General features: G+C 40.1%; 5 protein-coding genes and 1 pseudogene across 11 annotated transcripts; all 6 read right to left on the bottom strand.

The window, feature by feature from the left end:
- Window positions 1-1,671: 1,671 nt before the first annotated feature.
- On the bottom strand, window positions 1,672-4,315 carry LOC106441317. The gene is made up of 2 exons (XM_013883148.1): window positions 3,962-4,315; window positions 1,672-3,696 (listed from the first exon to the last, which is right to left on the bottom strand). Exons 1-2 carry the CDS (start codon window positions 4,313-4,315, stop codon window positions 1,672-1,674), a joined length of 2,379 nt encoding a protein of 792 aa, XP_013738602.1.
- Window positions 4,316-4,354: 39 nt separating this feature from the next.
- On the bottom strand, window positions 4,355-6,716 carry LOC106441318. Its single transcript, XM_013883149.1, has 2 exons — window positions 5,456-6,716; window positions 4,355-5,106 (listed from the first exon to the last, which is right to left on the bottom strand). Exons 1-2 carry the CDS (start codon window positions 6,714-6,716, stop codon window positions 4,355-4,357), a joined length of 2,013 nt encoding a protein of 670 aa, XP_013738603.1.
- Window positions 6,717-8,697: 1,981 nt separating this feature from the next.
- On the bottom strand, window positions 8,698-9,951 carry BNAC07G17350D (uncharacterized protein At5g43822). The gene is made up of 6 exons (XM_013868253.3): window positions 9,780-9,951; window positions 9,575-9,693; window positions 9,305-9,475; window positions 9,173-9,229; window positions 9,015-9,079; window positions 8,698-8,934 (listed from the first exon to the last, which is right to left on the bottom strand). Exons 1-6 carry the CDS (start codon window positions 9,909-9,911, stop codon window positions 8,891-8,893), a joined length of 588 nt encoding a protein of 195 aa, XP_013723707.1. The 5' UTR covers window positions 9,912-9,951; the 3' UTR covers window positions 8,698-8,890.
- A 57-nt stretch (window positions 9,952-10,008) lies between these two features.
- Window positions 10,009-11,864, bottom strand: LOC106427513 (putative pentatricopeptide repeat-containing protein At5g43820). The gene has a single exon (XM_022707119.2). The coding sequence runs from the start codon at window positions 11,803-11,805 to the stop codon at window positions 10,162-10,164; it is 1,644 nt and encodes a 547-aa protein (XP_022562840.1). The 5' UTR covers window positions 11,806-11,864; the 3' UTR covers window positions 10,009-10,161.
- A 247-nt stretch (window positions 11,865-12,111) lies between these two features.
- Window positions 12,112-12,296, bottom strand: LOC125590969 (annotated as a pseudogene).
- Window positions 12,297-12,465: 169 nt separating this feature from the next.
- Window positions 12,466-18,138, bottom strand: LOC106427533 (protein argonaute 10). 7 transcript variants are annotated; one of them, XM_048763730.1, is made up of 20 exons: window positions 17,913-18,099; window positions 17,533-17,637; window positions 17,380-17,402; window positions 16,601-17,125; window positions 16,260-16,471; window positions 15,904-16,187; window positions 15,707-15,816; window positions 15,273-15,635; window positions 15,087-15,194; window positions 14,801-14,995; window positions 14,563-14,722; window positions 14,346-14,467; window positions 14,120-14,257; window positions 13,888-14,030; window positions 13,740-13,802; window positions 13,598-13,661; window positions 13,376-13,511; window positions 13,216-13,289; window positions 12,935-13,061; window positions 12,466-12,825 (listed from the first exon to the last, which is right to left on the bottom strand). In XM_048763730.1, the coding sequence occupies exons 4-20, from the start codon at window positions 17,048-17,050 to the stop codon at window positions 12,629-12,631; spliced, it is 2,946 nt and encodes a 981-aa protein (XP_048619687.1). In that variant the 5' UTR covers window positions 17,051-17,125; window positions 17,380-17,402; window positions 17,533-17,637; window positions 17,913-18,099; the 3' UTR covers window positions 12,466-12,628. The 7 variants fall into 7 exon arrangements, with proteins under 7 accessions (XP_048619687.1, XP_022561901.1, XP_013723731.1 ...); XM_022706180.2 differs by lacking the exon at window positions 17,380-17,402; XM_013868277.3 differs by lacking the exon at window positions 17,913-18,099 and having other exon boundaries at window positions 17,380-17,410; window positions 17,533-17,748.
- Between the last annotated feature and the right edge of the window lie 1,198 nt (window positions 18,139-19,336).

Genomic DNA, 19,336 nt, shown 5'->3' with positions numbered 1-19,336 from the left:
TAAGTCGTCTGGAAGACTTACCAGTAAGTCTTCCAAACAGGTCATTTTTGCAATTGAATTTCAAATAGGACGACTCAGCTTTGTTTCTTAAAAAAAAACCCTGGTAAGTCGTCAAGGATAAACGGATTAGTTTTGCATTTGACCGAATTGTGTCAGATATTTGACTTTTCCTGGACGACTTACCAGTAAGTCGTCTCCGGAAAAACAAAAATTTCAATATTTTATTAAAGCTAGACGACTTATTTGTAAGTCTTCTCAGGTTAGTTTGCAATTCAAAAAAGAAACTTAAACATTTAACTTTACCCAGACGACTTACTTGAAAGTCGTCCAGGTAGACAACGTACGAGAAAGTCGTCCGAGATATGCAAGGTTTGACCAGAATCTAGGAAATAAATCTGGACGACTTTGCTTATCCTGGACGACTTTCAAGTAAGTCGTCTTACTTGACGACTTCCGAGTAAGTCGTCTGGAAAAAGTTAAATATTTAAGTTTTATTTTCCAATTGCAAAAGTAACCTGAGACAACTTACAGATAAGTCGTCCAGCTTTAATAAAATATTGAAGTTTTTGTTTTCCCGGAGACGACTTACTGGTAAGTCGTCCAGGAAAAATCAAATATCTGACACAATTCGGTCAAATGCAAAACTAACCCGTTTATGGTAGACGTCGTCTAAGGTATTCTCTAGATTTTTCTTTAACAAACAAAGATAACGACTTACAAGTAAGTCGTCCGTTTGACTAGAAGACTTACCCGTAAGTCTTCTACAGCCAGACTACTTACGGGTAAGTCTTCTACAGCCAGACTACTTACGGGTAAGTCTTCTACACGAACAGATCTGGAAAAAATTCCAATTTTATACCTTAAACTAGTGATATGACTTCCTTAGCACACATAGTCTTCTCCAACCACCCAAAATCTCAAACGAAAGTAACCCACCAAGAATAGTATGCTTGAATGGCTCTATCAACCATAAAAAAATTTTGAATCAAAAACTTGAGTTTTTTGGATGAATATGGAGACAAAGTGAAAGAGATGTTGTTTTTAGTTCATAACAAGTGAGAAAGAGAGAGTTTAAATCGATTTTAGGTGCATTAAAAGATTCAAATTGGTTTTTCATGCTGGTTGGGGTATTGATGACAATGACAATCTTGTAATTACTTGAAGATGATGAGGGTGAGAGAGTACAAATGTCATTTTCGGAAAAAAAAAAAAAAAATTGATGGCATTTTCTTGAATTATATGAACTTGTGGGGTGAATAGGACAAAAAAAAAAATCCAAGAATGAGCTAGTTTTAGGTTTGACTTTGAATTTTGAGTAAATCTTGCAAAAATCCCAACAATTTGTGTCATCATGTACTCCCTAGTGCTCGATTCAGACGATACCGAATAATTTGTCCCCCTCGACGTACATTTCATGAAAAGATATTACCAAGATTTGGAAATTCCAAATATGCACAATTTTTCAATCATATTATTAAGGGAAACTTTGGAAAAATGCACTTAAAAGAGATTTTAATTCGAAACTTACATTTTTTTTTGTTGAATTTTTAAATTGATTAACAACAAAAGAAAAATTACAGGCAACTTTAGTTTTTGCTTTCAAAGGAAACACAATTCATCATATGAAACATGAAACATAATATGGATAAAGAAAGCTTCTAAAAATTGCGATCAAGATGTCCTTTCGAACCATCTCTGAATTGTTTCGGCATAGAAGGTAGGATTTCTTTGCCTGAGGGAAGATAACCTGTTTCTAATTGTTTTGTCGATGTAGTGAACCAACTGCCCAGTGCTGGTAGGATTGTTGTTGTGTCTCCTGCTGTTCCGCTCACGCCATATGCTATGAATGCTTGCCTGGAGGGCAAGCTTCAACAAGCATCTATCCGTCTCTTTCCTTCGATTAGAGGTGATGGAGGTGATAGTTGTTGTCCAGTCATGATTTGCATTTGGTCCCAGTATGAACCCCACCAGGTCGAGCCAAACCGTAAAGGAGAAAGGGCATGCGAAGAATAGGTGGTCGCGAGTTTCGTCCGGTTCTCCACATAGGAGGCAAGGTTGAACAATACCCCAAGCTCTTGTTCTCGCTCCTGTCGCCAACCTATCCTTAAAAGCCAACCAAGTGATGAAAGAAAAATGTGGGATGCTTTGTCGGAACCAAACAACTTTACACCATTGTAATTTGGGGTATGAACCCCGTAATTGCTCCCATGTTTTGGTGCTCGAAAATTTCTCTTTGTATTCCCCATCTCCGTGACGCCATAGAGTCCTATCCTCATCCGCATCCTCCGCTGGAGCTGGAACAGAGTTGATGCAGGATATCATCGCCCGTAGGTGATAGCCTCGACACCGACGTATGTTCCATTGTCCCCCAGAGGCAGCGTCTGAGACGGTTGCATAGCGGGAGATGCCTAACACTTGCGTTCCTAAAGCACCTGCAATGTCAATAAGTCTACCCACCGGTAACCAGTTGTCATACCAGAATAGGGTACCCTTACCATTTCCTATCTCCGATTTCAAGAAAGGTGCTGCTTGGTCCCTGAGCTTCAGGAGTTTTCGCCAAATCCAAGATCCTGCGTGGTTGCCATTGGTATCCCATAAACTATGAGTTTTTAACAAGTAAGCCTTCGTCCAAGCCACCCACAAAGAACCAGAGTTTGTGAGTAACCTCCAAATCAAACTTAGAGCGAAGACCCTTGAAGTATCCGTTAGTCGTCTAATACCCAAACCGCCCTCATCTTTTGGTTGGCAAATATCCTCCCACGCAACCTTTGCCTTTGTGTGTGTATTCGGTGATCCAGACCATAGAAAAGCAGCACACATCCCCTCGATTGTATTGAGACAGGTCTTTGGTAGTCGAAAAACCGAGCACCAGAAATTTGTAATGCTCCCAATGACCGTTTTTACAAGTTGTAACCGTCCCGCATATGAGAGGCATCTACTAGACCAAGAAACCATTCGAGTACGAATCTGATCAATGAGTGGCTCGTAGTCTGCTTTGGTCATTGTTTTCGTTGTGAGTGGCAGTCCTAGATATCGCACCGGTAGGGAATCAGTAGGAATACCTAGTCGATGAGCCTCGTCCTTGAACTCCTGACTAATCCGGCCAGCCATGAAGATAGAGGATTTTGCCGGGTTTATAACCAGACCGGAGAGACCTTCAAACTCAGTTAGAATTTCGAATATCCCCTTAAGGGACTCCACTGCACCATCTGTGAAAATCATAAGATCATCCGCAAAACTCAGGTGAGTAAGATTTACCTTCCTGCAGTGAGGATGGAACCCAAATCGCTGAGAGAGAGCTCCCTTGTTTAACATTCGTGACAACACATTTACGGCAATGACGAACAGATACGGAGACAGAGCGCATCCTTGTCGCAAGCCACGCTCACTTCCAAAAAACCCCTCCAGTTCACCATTAACAGAAACAGAGAATGTGGCAGTGGATAGACATGTGTGGATCCAGTGAATGAACATTTCCGGGAAACCCAATGCTCGAAGTGTACTCGTGATGAAAACCCAGTTTACAGAGTCGAAAGCCTTTGAAATATCCAGCTTGAGGACGTTCGTGGCTGTATTGATTCCTTGTGATAGTTCTTGACGAGTTCCGTAGCAAGCAAGACATTTTCGAGCAGGAGACGGCCTTTGACAAAAGCGCACTGATTCGGTTCGATCAGCTCCAGTAGTAGCACCTTTAATCTGTTTGCAAGAATTTTGGAGATCACTTTATATAAAATGTTGCAGCAACTTATTGGTCTGTAGTCTTTTATCTCCCTTGCATCCCCATGTTTAGGTATAAGCGTTAGTATGGTTGCATTGACCCCTCGAGGAAGAAATCCAAACATGAAGAAGGACTGTACTGCAATGATGAAGTCTTTCTTTATGATATCCCATGAGGCTCTGTAAAAATCAGCTGGAAAACCGTCTGGCCCCGGAGCCTTGCTGAAGGCATGGAGAACAATACATTGCGAATCTCAGCTTCATAAATAGGATGAGTAAGCAGCTGTGCTGTGTGATCCGGGCATCTGAAATCCAAAAGGTCAGTTAGTTGCGTTGAGTCTGTCAACGCTACCGTTTGTGGGAATTGGTTGAGGAAATTTTCGAAGTGTGATGCCGCAGTTCCCTTGATCTTGTGGAGGCCAGTGATTACCTCGCCAGAAGGTAAGGTGAGCTGTCGTATCATGTTGTAGGATGTTCTACCCTGGACAATTTTGAAGAAGAATAAGGAATTCTGGTCGCCCTGTTGTAGCCACGTGATTCTTGATTTCTGACGCAGAAAAATTTCCTCTATCGATGCCCAATGGTTCCAGTCGTTCATGGCATCTGCAGCCTCTGTAAATGATGTTTCCGTAGGGTCCTACAATGCCGACCTTTGTTTCTCGCAAAGTTTCTCAAAAGCATCTTGAGTTCTTTTTGGTATGTTACCGAATCTGTTTTGATTGAGTCTCCGCAGTAGGGGTTTGAGATATTTCAGCTTTTTGTGGAATCTAAATAGCGCCGACGTGGAATGGAAGATCTGTTCGGTGGAGTTCCAAGACGCAGCAACTGTATCCAAAAAATCCGGATGATCGGCCAGAAAGTTGAAAAACTTGAAAGGTCGCTTCTTCCCCATCGCGGTAGTAGTTAGCCTAACCCAGTAACGTGTATGATCTGAGACGCCCGAAGGCTCCACACTTCCATAAGATTGAGGGAATTGGTGCAACCAGTGGTCATTGACAAGAACTCGATCCAGTTTCTTTGCGACCGGATTCTCTTTTTGCTTATTGGTCCATGTGAATGTAGGACCAATTGAAGTGAGGTCGGTGAGGTTGCAGTGTGCAACCGCAGACTGGAAAGCTTGCATCCCCCGGAGGCCTGCGTTTGATAGGTATCCCCTTGAGTGCTCTGAGGAAGCTAGCGTTTCGTTGAAGTCACCCATCACAATCCATGAGACTGCAGGTAGTACATACTGTGCCTTTATGTAAGCCAATTCATTCCAGAGGTGCTGTCTGGCGACAGCAAAGTTGGAGGCATAAACACATGAGCACAAAAATTTCTCCCCACTTTCCGAGGTTACCCACACGGTGATGCATTGGTCACTCTTAAACAGAAGGTTAACGGAGACGTTTCCTGCCCAACAGACCCATATTTTTCCAAGGTAGTGGTGTTCATAGTTTGTAATGAAATTCCAGTGAGGAAGAGCAGAGTTTAGGATAGATACACTGTTTTCTTCTCGTACCCGAGTTTCGACAAGGCATCCAAAGGAAGGTTTCGTAGATTTAATCCAAGAACATAGAGCCGTTTGTTTGCGCATTTTGTTGAAGCCCCTTGTGTTCCACGCAAATAACGATATCATATCATTAGTGTCTCCGCAAGGAGACATAATTGTTTTGCTTGTTCTTGGAACCTTTGGATTGATCGTTTTTGTTCCCCGCTGTTGTATTTTGGTTTTTTTTTTTCTGGTTCTTCTTGTTCTTACCAGACTTTTCCTTCTCCAATTGTTTCCTCTTCTCAAGTGTTTCCCTTATTTCGACTGAGCTTTCCCCCTCAGAGCTCTCACTTTCGTCTTCATCTTCCATTTCACCCTCCTCAAGCTCCTTGCGTAGCAAATGGAAACGGGACGGTGAGGTTTTGCTTTGATCTTCGGGCACCTTACTTGTTTCCGGCTTTTCAAGTTTCCGACTCCCAGAAGGCGAGCTCTGTAGTACCATAAGCCATGGTTCTTCGTTCTCAGAAACACCATTATTACCCGCTTCCTTGTCCGATACGCTAATGTTACCGTCTTCTTCGGTATGCTCCTTGTCTATTGTAGTTTCTGTCCTTTCCACGTTCTCCACCTCTTGCACAGGTTTGTCAGTGTCAATACTTTTTGAGACCTCTGTTTCCTTGGCCGAGTTGGTAAGAGGAGCCTCCATATCAGAACCCACGGGATCCTTTTCTTTTTCTTTAGCACCTTTTGTTTTATCTTTGATGTGCTTATTCTTGGAGCATGTTTTATCAGTGTGACCCCATAACTGACATCCAAGGCATCGTGGGGGTAACCACGGGTAGCTGACAGTGATTGTCTCTCCAGATCCTCTGACATTTATAGTCGAAGGTATAGGTTCCTCTAGGTTCATAACCACGAGTAAACGCGCAACGTCAAGACGGACGCATCGTTCCGTATTAGGGTGAAGCTTGACGGTACGACCGATTGTGTCCCCAAAGAAGGTAAGACCAGTGTCGGAGAACAGGTGGTCCGGGACCCCTTGGAGATCCGCCCATAGCGGAATAGCCGTAAGATCAGGTGGCGCAGAGGCAGTTTTAGGACACCATCCTCGTACCACAATAGGTATATCGGCGATATGCCAGAAAGTTCTCTTCAAGACTCTCTCCTTTAGGTGCTGGTTATCAATGCGGAAGAGAACCGTACGTGGACTGATGAAGTGAGCATCTATCTTTGCTGATCTATCTGGGAATGACCAGATGCGGTTTACTATGGCGTGGACTTTTCCGATGTGTGGAGCATCCCCCATGAAGTGTCCAACAACAAATGCAGACCACAAAGGTTTGGATTCAGTGAGAAGTTCTTCTGGCAGGTCAACAGATGCTACACCTCCTTGTATATCCACCACCGGTGAGAAACGCATAACGTTTATTAGTTTTCCTTCTAGATCACGTGTACTTTGAGTAGCAGCTTGGGAGTAGGATTTCACCGGGGACTGTAGAACTAGGTCAACAGGCGGTGGTGAGGAACCCATAACTCCGAGCTCTGGAGTGCTGAGCGCCCGAGCTTGGATCGTCGGTCTGTGTTGGAGCTTGGATCGTCGTCTTCTTCAGCTGGGTAGCGAAGTCAACAGGGTGATTTCATCACGAACAGAACACGATCTTGTCTTCGTCGTCGCCTCGTCTCGAACGCGTTGAATGGTACCGACGGAGAGTGTCGCGCCGGAGCTGTTGAAAAAGTCGACGTGAATTATTGCTGTGGAACTGTTCACTCAATCGCCTTAAAGTCGCCGTTAACTGTTCACTCAATCGCCTTAAAGTCGCCCTCAAAGATCTCGAAACTTACATTGTTATTTAAGTATTTTGAAAAATACACTTTTGAATATATGAATTTACTAAATTATTCATTCTGAAATATTCAATATTATGCCATTATAATTTTAATATTTAAACTAACAGTTTCAATAAGAATCTACAACAATATCTTTTTTAATGTATCTAAATATTTTATTTTTTTGAAACAAAAAGAGAACCAGTAAACTTCGTCTCATCTTCTTCTTCGTGATATTTTGTTCACATTTTTGAAAAACATTTTCCTTCTTCAGTTCATCTTTATTATTCCTTTCATTCAAGGTATATTAATTTTCACCCATTCTCTTATGTGTAATTCGATTTCGTGAAAAATGATTTGGTTAATGCGTCTTCGTGATTTCACCCAACTTTTGTTTACGTTCTTCATTAAAGACCTTACAAATGATTTGGTTTTGTTTAGTTTTTAGAGGCCTTCAATGAATCCCTCTCCTATTTTAGGCTAGCTACTTCTCTCAGGAGATCCCGACTTCTTTTGGTCTCTTTAACAATTTGTTTGTGCAGTTCTTATGCTGAAAGATCTTCTCGCCTTTCCGAATTCTCCTAGTATCCACTTCAGAGACACAGTCATAACTTGGCAGCGTATTGACAGAATCAATCGATGCATACACTCTAGTGTCTCATGACAAACATTAATTCAGGAAAGAGACAAAAAGCTAACGTGCAACAATGGTTTTGAAATAGAATTCTGGAAAAGAAGAGAAACGTTGGAGAGACAGAGCTAATGTTCTTGATCGTAGTCTTTTGGTTGGTTGCTTCAGCTCTGTGTTTGGTGAATATATAAAAATAATAGACTCATTTCAAAAGACATGATATGTTAGGCGTTGTTCAATGATGACTATTAGTCCTCTATTCTTCAATGATGATGACTCACTACTAAATGATACGTTAGGCGTTGTTCTCTCTGTTTTTTCCTGTTCTTGAACTACAAGTAATTATAACTTACATTTCAATTTCAAACCATGATAGAATATATATATATATACTTATTTGAATTTATCTCACACATATTTATCTGAAACATAAGAATTCTAATATTATTATCATTATTAATTTTGAATTTATATTGAAATTATTGAAATATGTAATCTGGTTAAAATGTCTTTTCACATTTGATAAAGCGTAGTTTTCAAAAAATAAAAAAAACTGTAGTTTCAAAATTTTTTTTTTTTTTTTGATTAATCTGGGGGTATTCCAGGCCCATGGAAAGGCTCAGACTAATCCCCAAGGGGAGATGCAGTCCACGGATAGACCCTCTCTCCGGGTATTCAAATGGACCCTAAAGCATAGGCTCATATCCGTGTTAGGTGACCAGGATAATTGTGACTTAGTTTCGCGCAGCAGGTGGATCGAACCTAAAACGTGTTGGCGTCTCAGTCTCATCTCCTTACCAGTCGACCACAATCACCCGGTCATAGTTTCAAAATTTCAAACTATTAATAGAGTATTTTTCAAATTATTCCTACTACTAAATTAAAGAAAGGTGAATACATGTCGTAGTGGTCTTCCATATTTTTTTATGGTTGCCAGTAATTTCATTTAACGACAAACCATGGATCTGATCGACTGATTCCTATCCGTGTTAGCTAACACCAATAAAAGTGATTTTAATGACAAACCATGGAACATTTGGCTAGGTAACACCAATAAAAGTGATTTTACTCTTCAAAAAAGCGATTTGTTTTATTTTCCATCTGGAAATAAAACAGACAAAATGCTTGCGTTTTCCTTACACTCCTTGCTGTCTTTCATTCACCAAAACTATAACTTTATCTTAAGAACTACATTTTCGTTTTGCAATTTAAGAGAATACAGAAAATAAAGACATCCCCTCTTGACATCATTTGATCTCTTCAGCAAATATGACATCGAAGATGTGTTGCACTGCACAGCAGATATAAGCTAAATGTAACATTCATTTCTTCATAACGCAAACAAAACAATGGAAGAGGAATGGTACTAACCTTCATTATTCAGAATATTTGGCTGATCAACCACGAGGTATTGTAGCGCTACAAGATCGCCAGGACTATGGAAACAGTGAACACAGGAGAGCAATTCTTATACAATATTATATAAACTTGCCAAAGTTTTGAACAAGGATGTATATATCTTTCAGTACCTTGGTTTCAGTGCAAGACATGAAAGTGCCGAAAGAATCGAACATTTAAGATGGTATCTGCAGAATTACCAAAAGCACAAAAAAAAAATCAGCGAATGATGATTGCAACTAAAGTAGATTATGTTTGCTTACTCAGACTGATGCATCTCATAAAGAAGAGAAAGTCCCTTCAAACAATCAGCAATGCAAGGTTTTACTCCAATTCGTTCCTCTATTCTCCTCTTGCTCTGTTCCATTTTGAGTAGCTGCGACCCTTCTCGATGAAGCTTCTCAAATGTCAAAACGCATCCTCGGAACTCCTCCCTTCCATCATCATCGCCGTAAGATGTAACATGTCAACGATCTTTTACTTGCTACTACAACAATCCTAAAACAGCAACGTCCTAACAAAAAAACACTTACAAATCGTTTCTCATAGAAAGCAGAGTAGTCTCCAGTTGATTCATCTGTTTCTGCAGAAGAGCGTCTTCAATCCCCTTCACGCATCTCAAAGCTCCATAGCTCCCAGGATTTTGAATTGCCTACTCACAACACCAGAAGAAAAGAAAAAAAAATCACGCATACATTATTCGAAACTTTGGCCAACAAACTCAATAGTTCCAGCTACCTCTAATCTCTGGATGATAGAAGAAGCTTTACTGAAGCGGGAAACCCATCCAACTTGAAGCGCCTCCCACTTGTTCATCTCCTCTTTCGCTTTTCTGAACTTCTGCTGCCATTTCCTTATTACTGCCTCCATTCAGAAGCCTCTTAAAGAATTGTAATCTTCCAGCAGCAACCTGGAAAGGGACAAGTATGCCTTTGTGCTTAAGCCACCACCACCCACCAAAAGGGAATACAAACTACACCCTAATGAATAAAACTTTCAAGTGTTCTCTATTACAAATTATCAGACTAAAGTTGGAGAAAGATGTGATCCAGTAAGTGAAATTTTCACATATACAAAGACTTTGTCAGTTTCCCTGTGAACATACAACAGAACATGAAGATCAAAAGTGCCACCCATTTCTTCGCCAGAATCTGCGAGCGTTGTCTTGAATGCGAGCCTCCTTGATCTTCAGAAACAGCTTATAAGCCATTTCCGTTTTGTTTGAAGCCATGAGTTTATTGCTAAGCCTACTATAAACAAGGCGGTTTGGGCAAAACCCTTTGCGCATGGCTTCTTCCATCACAAGCACAGCATTCTCTAGATGGCCAATGTTACAGAGCCCGTCCACGATATACTCATAGACTTCCACGTCGGAAGAGTATCCACACTCTTGCATTTCGTCCCACACGTTCAGCAGTATCCCACATTTCCCAAATCTTGATAGCCGCTTAAGCAACAGCTTATATGCGCTCTCCGATATCCTACACCCAGCTTTTCTCGCTTTCTGATAGATAACCATCGCAGCGTGTGGTGGACCATAGCTGCAAAGCGGCTTGATGAAAGAGGTAACGAGTCCTGTGGTGGGAACAATCCCTCTTGACAACATCTCTTCATATATCTCAAGCGCATCTGCAACCTTACGGCCTTTGACGAGCCCAGAAACAAGCTTGGAATAGGTCTCCAAGTCAGGGTCACACTCCTCATCGAGCATCTTTCGGTAGTACCTCACAGATTCATCAAAATCTCGAGCGAAAATGAAATTACAGATCATAGCGTTGTAAACCTTCGCGTCAGGAACACAACCCTTGTGCTTCATATCATCAAAGATCTCAACAGAATCATTGATCCGACCAGCTCTTCCCAACCCTTCGATAAGGTAGCTGAAAGACAAACAGTCGGGACCAAACCCACCTTCCACCATCTCCTTCAAAACCTTCTCCATCTCTTCAACCTCACCGAGCTTCGACCACCCACCAATCATAACGTTATAAGTACAACTATCAAAAGGTATCTCACCTTTCTTCGCATTAAACACCGAGTTTGCAGCACTCACATGTGACCGCTCGCAGAGACAGCACAACAGTGAATTAAAAGACTCAGTACCACACTCCACCCCAAAATCTTGGCTTTCCTCAAACAACTGTATCGCTCTACGCACATAATGAGCCCTAGCAAAGCTATCCATTGCAATGGTTAAGCACTTCAGATCAGAACTAACCATTTCCCGTAAAACATCCATCATAAAAGTGAAAAACTTTCTCCTTCCCAACGCTCTTAGAATCACGTAGTAGCTACCAACATCTTTAGACACTCCAGGTTCTCGAATCGCCCAGTTGAAGAACGTAACCATTGCTTCACCACTCAAGTTCCCACTATCCACAACGTTAGCCACAATGTCGATACTCAAATCAACACAAAGACTGCTCAAAGCCTTGTGTATCGCAGACTTCCCCTTCGGTTTCTGAAGAAACACACCTCTGAGTCTCTCCTCAGGCGATAAAAACGAATCAACGGCTACTTCATCCTTCAAACAAGTATCTTCCTTGCCCGTTGTGGTTTTAGATGAAATCGGAAGTAATGAAGATAGTTCAGCTAGGACATAGCTCTCATCCACAACAGTATGACTCGATGACGATGATGAAAGAAGATCTTCGGAGATTGTGCAGACTGTGCGATTGAATAGCGCTCGCGAAACTAGGGTTCGTATATGACCACGACGAACAAGACGCAACGACTCCAAAGCTAGGTTCCAACTTCTAGACATTATCAAGAACAGAAAACAAGAGCTGAGTTGTTAAAGAGTGACTTACGAGGAAATATCGAAGAAGCTTTGCTTGGGAGGAAGAAATCAATGGAGACGACGAAGGTATAGTGAGAATCTGAATTAGTCTGACCCGGTTAAGCTAGGGTTTAACAATTCGAAGTTCGGTTTATTCCGACCCAGTTAAGGCATAGCAGCTTGTTTCGTCCCGGTTAAGTTAAGGTTTTATAATCCGGACTCAGTTTATTCCAGCCCGGTTCGACAGATTATTGTTACATGGTTTGGAGCAAAAGTTTAATTATTGATTTGGTGGGCTTAGCCAAGCCCATGCAATAGTGCAACGCATGGACGACTAGTGAAAACCCAGATAGCAAGCTATCTTAATGGATTTTCTCCCTAAGAAAATAGAATTAATATCTAGTGGGCATATCAGATATTAAACTGATAAAAACAGATACTATACATGATCTTAGCCAAAAAGCCGAGAAAGGTATGAATTGAGCGTCGGGCCTCGACTTCTATTTTATACTGAGAAGCTTATGACCAACCATCTTTAGCTAACCGATGTGGGACTCTAAAAAGCAGCTTCCTTTAAAAACCAGTCTTCTTAAAAAGGATAAAGCTTACAACGTTGCAACTACTGTTAGTAGAACCAGAGAGACCTTAAGAAAAACATATTGCATTAAACGTTATCATCGAAACCTGAGCTAAACACACACACACAGAAATAAAGAACCCTAAGCCGAACCAACTTATTTACAGACATTAGCAGCAAACCTAAAAAGCCGAACTAGGAACATAACAAACGAAACTACTTGTCTTTCATTTAGCAGTAAAACATGACTCTCTTCACATTCTCCTTCAAAGCAGGTAACGGCTTCACACCGCCACCAACACCATGATCTCCTACAGTTGTTGTCTTCGTACTCTTTTTACCCGGCGATCCGTTATCTTGCATGATCTCCGGTTCCATGTAGAAACGTGCTCGGAATGCTGCAAGATGCGCATAATACGCCGGAGGAACTACACAACAACAACAACAAAAGCATATTAGAGTTTGTAAAGTTCTTCTCACTTGAGGGTTTAAAAGAAGAAGATGATGGATTGAATGAACAAACGTTGTTACACTTACCTACAGAGACCGATCGAGTGCATCGGGCATAGGTATAACAGAGATTATTAGTCAGAGATTGAATACCATCCGCTGTGAAATTGTTCTCATCCCAAAGAACATGGTAATGAGCAGGCCTGCTTGTTCCCTAAACCATACAATATATATATATTTTTTTAATGAGTAAACCACCGTTTGTATGAAAAAACCATACAATAATATAACAACAGAATAAATTTCATTTTTTTTAAGATAGTTAAACACACAAAAATGTCCATACTATTAGCTAATCTCGTTCTTACCTGTATACCAGCGTGGCTACAAAGGTAGAAGTCGAATTCAGTTGGATGACATATCTTAGTGTCAACCACCGTACCTGAAAAAAAGAGAGCCAAAGAAACAGTTGGTTAGTTCTGCTATGATGATCTTTTGTTTGAAACCCGTGTTCAAGAGAGAACTGACCAGGTAAGATGTTTCCGCTTCGGTCAGTACTACTTTTGTCTCGGTGATTATTAGCAAACAAACGGGTGTGGTGCCTCTTCTGTACAACTATGAATGTCACAGGTGGCTGATAATTTGGTTCAAGTGACGCACAAGCCTAACACACAAAACGTTTTGCTCTAAAATAAGACAAGATCTCAAGTAAACAAGAACAAACAAAACCAGAAGCAGAAGTTGTATTACCTTACGAATTGCATCCAACTCGTAGAGTAAGACTTGGTAGAACTGTCCTTCGCTTACTCCATCACTGCACGAGCATGACATCGTTGAGAAACACATTATAATAGAACGTTTTTTAGCTGAAAATGAGTAATGAGAAACAGACCGATAAAAGATGATTCGAAGCGGTTTCTGCCCTGTTGCTTTCCTGAATGAGATCAGAAGGTCCCTGTCAAAAAGAAAAGCAAACTTGTGAATCAAACGATAAAATTAAACCGCAAGAAACGGAAAATATCCCGATTTGTTTATTTTACCTGATCATACCGCCACTAACAGTGCCACGTACAGGATCCTGCCATGTTTTATACAAATCTTGTATAAGTTCTTGCCTGTGAGCTTGTGCACAAACCAAACCAGCATACTTTGTCACTTCAGGCCAGTCTTGCGAAGCAACAACCTAATAAAGAAAAACAAAACGATGATCAGCTACTTTTTTTGATATAGAAGTGTGTGATTAATTGAGTTGTGTTGTATAATAAGCTTTACAGCAGCGATTGAAGGGCTTGACTCTTCCCCGTTCTCCGGGTGAGTCACGTCTGCGCCGAATATAATTGTTGGTATATCGCTAACCAATGGAATCCTACAGCTTATGGCATCTAACAGAACTGTGTTCCTTCCTCCCATCTGAAAACAAGATAAGAAAGAACAGATTTGAGATTCATAATGCTAAAACAAATGAACATTTTTCAATTTAGAGGTAATAAGTATTCACCTTGACATTGATTTTAAGGGATACATTAGCCAGATACTGTTTGCTAATCTTGAACACATGTTTTGTGAGACAACACTGAGATATCAAACCAAGCTCGGTTTCACAGATTCTCTTAAGATCCCCTGAGATTACCAAAAAGCATTTCGTTTTTATTATAATCATACACAAAAAGACAAAAAGAGTTAACTTTATGGATGTAGAGATATGATGCTAATACCGTAGAGTGAACCGTTGTTATCAGGTAAAATGGCCAAGAGAAGCTCTAACTCTTTGCCTTTGGTTTTGTTCATAGCAGTGTGATAAACATGCTTTAGAGCTTTCTCAACTTGATCAGGCCTCGCACTGTATATCGGTATCACAGGTTCCGGATTAAACTCCTACAGTAACAAACGAAGAGAAACTTTATGATAAGAAACACTTCCCAGTTTAAAAGCAGCAAAGAAAGAGTATATTACCATGCCAGAAACTTCACACATCTGACCAAGTTCATTACAAAATCCACGAGCAACATTTTCTTGAACACTGCGTGAGAAGTTAACACAGGCCCATCTGCTCACCGTCATCCCATTGATCATCTTCTTATTCATCATATTCCATTGACCCACTTGCGGAAGGCAATCCTTTTCTTTCCCATTCTCATGATACTTAAGCTGTAGTAGCAAGGGAAGAGAAACTAATTAGCATAACAGTATCATAGTTTGAGAACAATTCATATATTTGTTAGTAGTGTTGTTATTTTACCCAAGGAGCTGGAAGGATCCTAGCTTCAACAGAAGCTAGCTTTTCGCTTATATTCACACCAAACTCCTTAGCATATGGATCTTGATCATACGCGTTGTGTTGCACAGTCTTCAATACATTATCCAAAACCAAAGATTAACCCTAACTCACAAAGGAACCACTGAAAAAAAAAAGATGAAAGATAACCTTCAAAATGTCGTTTTCTCTGTCCCTTGGCCTCTGGCATGTAACTTTTAAAAGAGCAGTAATCTGCTTCTCGTTCAACCTTTTTGTGTACCGTTGTCCCTCCACTATTTTGCATGCCTCCATTGGCAAATAGCTCGCCTTCTTCTGGTTTCCAACTTGAAGACACGGCAAATGCGTGTGCTGGATCGTGAACCCATACATCTCTTGGAAATACTCAATAACCGACTTCATCGTAGCGTTCTCATCAACAGGAAACATAAGCTCCCTTGTTGGTTGAGCTGTTAAACCGGCAACACGGTATTTCCTTCTCACGTTTGCTCTATGAGTGACCTCTACTTTCACTCCCCTGAGACCCTTCTTGATCTGTTACAATCACCAAATATTGAGAGAACATTCAAGGACTTAATACTATGTGATGTTGAAGAGCATTGTACCTTAATACGATCAGAGTCAGACAATGGCTTTGACAAGACATCTTTCCCAAGAAGCTGTGCTACAAACTCAATCACAGGAAGAGGCTCGATAAACGCAGCTGAAGCCATGTCTATAAAGTAAAAGGAGAGAACATTAAAGGTGACTGTACATAAGCATAACACAGTAACAAAGCTCTTTAAAGTTAAACTTTATTTACCGATGTTAAGAGATAAACCCATTTGTGTAGGTCTAATGCTCTGGTAAAACCCACACCATGACTGTAACCCTTCACCAAGTCGCTGCGGTGTTCTAATATCAGGCGAAAAAAACGATCTTCCCACAGGACAGAACCTCTTAACAGACAGCTCCCTGAGTACAATGTCGAGAATCTGCAACGCCTCTTGCGGTCCATCCGCGCGTTTACCAGCTAGGAACTCGCCTAAGTGATGCATATTGGCCCGTGCAGCAAACTTGATAGCCACCTTATACGATCTCTCCCTCCTACCAAAACATGTCAAAAATATTCAAATAAAATACACAAAAAAAAAACAAATATCAATCAAGGATACTTACCTAGGGCCATTGATGATACCATCGTCTTCATCGAAGATCTTAACAGTGAACTCTTTCCAAGTGAAAGGAAGCTCTCCGGCGGTGTAAAGACTTTTCCGGCCGTCGTAAGCAGGAAGTCTCGACCCGAGATCAGACTCTTTGTATAGTCTCACTAACTCAGCAATGATAGCTCTGTTGACACTTTTTGATGACACTTCAGGAGTTATTGTTACCTGCAAAGGTTAAACCAATGTCAGTCAAATGGACACATAAACAATATGAACAATATCTAAAGTTTTAAGCTTTTTTTTTTTTTAATCTTTTCATTACAGAACATTAAAAGGACAAACACGAAAACTTACATCGTAGTGATTCAGATCTTTGGTCGGTAAGTCAGCGAGGAAATGGTTAGCTTTGACGATGCATTTAGTTCCAAGCTGTCCGAACCCAGGTCTCGGCGCAAAGTTGGAGTTTTTACTCGACCCACGAACACCCATTTGCATCTGATGGTTCACGGCGACTATCTCTGTGCCCGAGACGGCGGCGACGGGAGCGTTCTGAGGCGGCGGTTTACGAGGACGGGAGCTAGGTCTCATACAGACATCTCCTTGGTCTGATTTTCGACCACCGCGGTTTCTCCTCCGGCTACGGTTCTTGGACGGCGGAGAAGGTGAAGAAGCTTGGCTCTGAGCTGCCGCCGTCGTCGTCGCCGGAGTAGGAGGGGATTTACCGTTTTGCACGGCTTTGGGGAGATGCTTGGGTTTGATGAGTAAGTGAGTCTCGGAGGTTTCTTTCATTGGCCTAATCGGCATTCTTCTCTCTTCCGGGTTCCACTACAAAAGGAATGAATGAAACAAAAAACTGATCTCTTCTTGTCTTTATCCAACCTGCAAAATCATGAGTAAGAAAGAAAACAAATTTAAATCGAAAACCCATTTGTCAGATTGCATTAAATACAGAAAATCCAGAAACCATGATGGTGTTTTATAGGTTAAATTTTACAATCAAAACTTTGAAAAAAAAAATTAACAGTAAGAAAATTAAAAAAAAAAAATTAACTTCTAGTCACAGTTTACATGTTTGATGCTATTATTACAAAGTTTGAAAGAAGAAGAAAACAGAGAGGTAAAAAAAATATAACCTGCACATACACAGACACAGGGCCTATAGTTCTTCTCTCAAGAGAGAGACAAGAAACCAGTGAAGAGACCAAGAAACAAAAACCCATAAGATTTTTTTATTGCTGTTCCATTAAGACAAAAGATTGAAGCTTTAAAGAGAAGATTGGGAGTACCCAGAAGACAAAACCGGAGGAAGCTTGAAGCTTTAAGCTTTTGTCTCTATTCGAAACCGGAAAATGAGATCCCGGAGCAAAATATGGACGACCCCAAACAGATAACTACAAAGCCAAGAGGGAAACAAAAATCGTAGCTTTTTTATTTTTGTTGTTGCTGTGAATTGTAGAGAGAGAGAGAGAGCAAGTGAACAAAGGGAAGGAATAAACATCGAAAAGAGCAGTGGAAATATCAATATCTCCCCCAAGAGAATTTTTATTTTTTTATAAACAAAAACATAACTTTGAATTAATTGCTACGGAGAGAAAATGACCCGTCCGCTAATATTAATGAAAAGCAAAAACAGTAAAATAAACATATAAAACAGAGAAACACTCACCAACCAATGAAAATATTGCTGCTTCAGAAGATTGAGTGACGCAAAAGATTATAGCTTTCCTATCAATGTGTAGAAAAAATTCTGAGAAGAAGGCGAAGGAGAAGGAGTGTGTAATGAATGATGATGTCGATGAAGGAGGAGAGGAGGAAGATAAAAGGATGAGATTGTGATGTAGAAATTGAAAAAGAAGCTCTTTTTATTATTTTTGCTCTTCTTTAAAGACGCATGCAAAAGAGGTTTGCTTTTGGGGCTTTGGTGTCTTTAAAATCACGTGTAAAGCTTTCTCTCTTCCAGCCACTCTCTCATCAGTCTTTCTTCACTCTTCACTTTCTTTTTTGTTTCCTTTTCGTTTCACTTTCTTAATAATTAATCTTTTTAAGAAAAAAAGTGTATTTCTATGTTTATACACTTTTCCTAATTATTTTCGTTTAAGTACAAATTTCTTCTTTTTACTTAGCACAAATGTATTTAATTTTGGCCGCAGCATTTAGTTATTTTCGTTTAAGTACAAATTACACACTTTTTGTATTATACTATTATCCAATGTGATTCCCACAGTGTTTATTAAAACCTTCAAAATTGGGTTTTAGTTAATAGAGAAAACGACTTGAGCATGCCCACTTTACATGATTACATCCTTTTACTATTTTGTGACCATTTGTACATATTTATTGAATTATATTTTCTTGGATATGTTTAGACAGATTTCATATGTGTCAGCTTATTGCAGCTCTGCTTAAGCTTTCATGGCCACTTTCTTTCTTTGTGGTCCGGTAGTACCACCACTAACGCAATGTACATAAAGATGTATAATAATTTATATGTAGATAGGGAGATAAAAGATTTAATGTCTACATTTTGAAAATAATAAAAGCAAATGATAACACACACGGAAGAAGGAATAATTCGAACTTGCAGTCTCTTCTCTTTTCTTTCTGCTGACCCCATTTCATGACTCTACACCCTCTCTCCTTCTGTTTTCCTCCTTTATTGTTTCCTTCTTTTATGTTCTTTATTTTACATAAACCATAAAACCAATATCAAATGTCCATCCATTTTTTAAACCGAGCTGCGCAAAATTATGTAAGCTATTTTACTATTAACACCAATATTGTTGTTAATACTGTAGGGAATTTATATATGCACTTATACACTATATCATATTGAACTTTTGTAGCAGCAAAATGATTTCTTAATAAACTTCATTTTGTCGACAAAACAAGTTGGAAATTGTCATTTTTAACCATTTTTTTTTAGTGTTTGATCTTTTTAGTGTTTGATCGATTATCTGTTGTGTTACATAACTAAAGGCATCTCCAATCGCAACATCAAATTTGATGTTGAAATTATATCAAATTTAGTGTTTTGGTGTCATTTTTCGTTTTGTTATCTCCAACCAAAATATTAAATTTTACACCAAAAGT

Source organism: Brassica napus, chromosome C7, assembly GCF_020379485.1.
Source record: "Brassica napus cultivar Da-Ae chromosome C7, Da-Ae, whole genome shotgun sequence".
Taxonomy (NCBI): domain Eukaryota; kingdom Viridiplantae; phylum Streptophyta; class Magnoliopsida; order Brassicales; family Brassicaceae; genus Brassica; species Brassica napus.
The sequence above is the reverse complement of the archived record's forward strand: the minus strand, read 5'-3'. Positions and strand labels throughout refer to the sequence as shown.

Coding starts and splice junctions, on each gene's coding strand:
- BNAC07G17350D (XM_013868253.3), bottom strand. CDS start 9,911: ATGGAGGCAGTAATAAGGAAATGGCAGCAGAAGTTCAGAAAAGCGAAA. Junction 9,476..9,574: donor CTTTCTATGAGAAACGATTT/GTAAGTGTTTTT, acceptor TGATGATGGAAG/GGAGGAGTTCCGAGGATGCG. Junction 9,080..9,172: donor TGTCTTGCACTGAAACCAAG/GTACTGAAAGAT, acceptor CTGTTTCCATAG/TCCTGGCGATCTTGTAGCGC.
- LOC106441317 (XM_013883148.1), bottom strand. CDS start 4,315: ATGAACGACTGGAACCATTGGGCATCGATAGAGGAAATTTTTCTGCGT. Junction 3,697..3,961: donor ATGAAGCTGAGATTCGCAAT/GTATTGTTCTCC, acceptor TCTTGCAAACAG/ATTAAAGGTGCTACTACTGG.
- LOC106427533 (XM_022706179.2), bottom strand. CDS start 17,050: ATGCCGATTAGGCCAATGAAAGAAACCTCCGAGACTCACTTACTCATC. Junction 16,472..16,600: donor AAGATCTGAATCACTACGAT/GTAAGTTTTCGT, acceptor TAACCTTTGCAG/GTAACAATAACTCCTGAAGT. Junction 13,512..13,597: donor AGTTGGATGCAATTCGTAAG/GTAATACAACTT, acceptor TTTGTGTGTTAG/GCTTGTGCGTCACTTGAACC.
- LOC106441318 (XM_013883149.1), bottom strand. CDS start 6,716: ATGGGTTCCTCACCACCGCCTGTTGACCTAGTTCTACAGTCCCCGGTG. Junction 5,107..5,455: donor ATTGGAGAAGGAAAAGTCTG/GTAAGAACAAGA, acceptor TCTGTTGGGCAG/GAAACGTCTCCGTTAACCTT.
- LOC106427513 (XM_022707119.2), bottom strand. CDS start 11,805: ATGTCTAGAAGTTGGAACCTAGCTTTGGAGTCGTTGCGTCTTGTTCGT.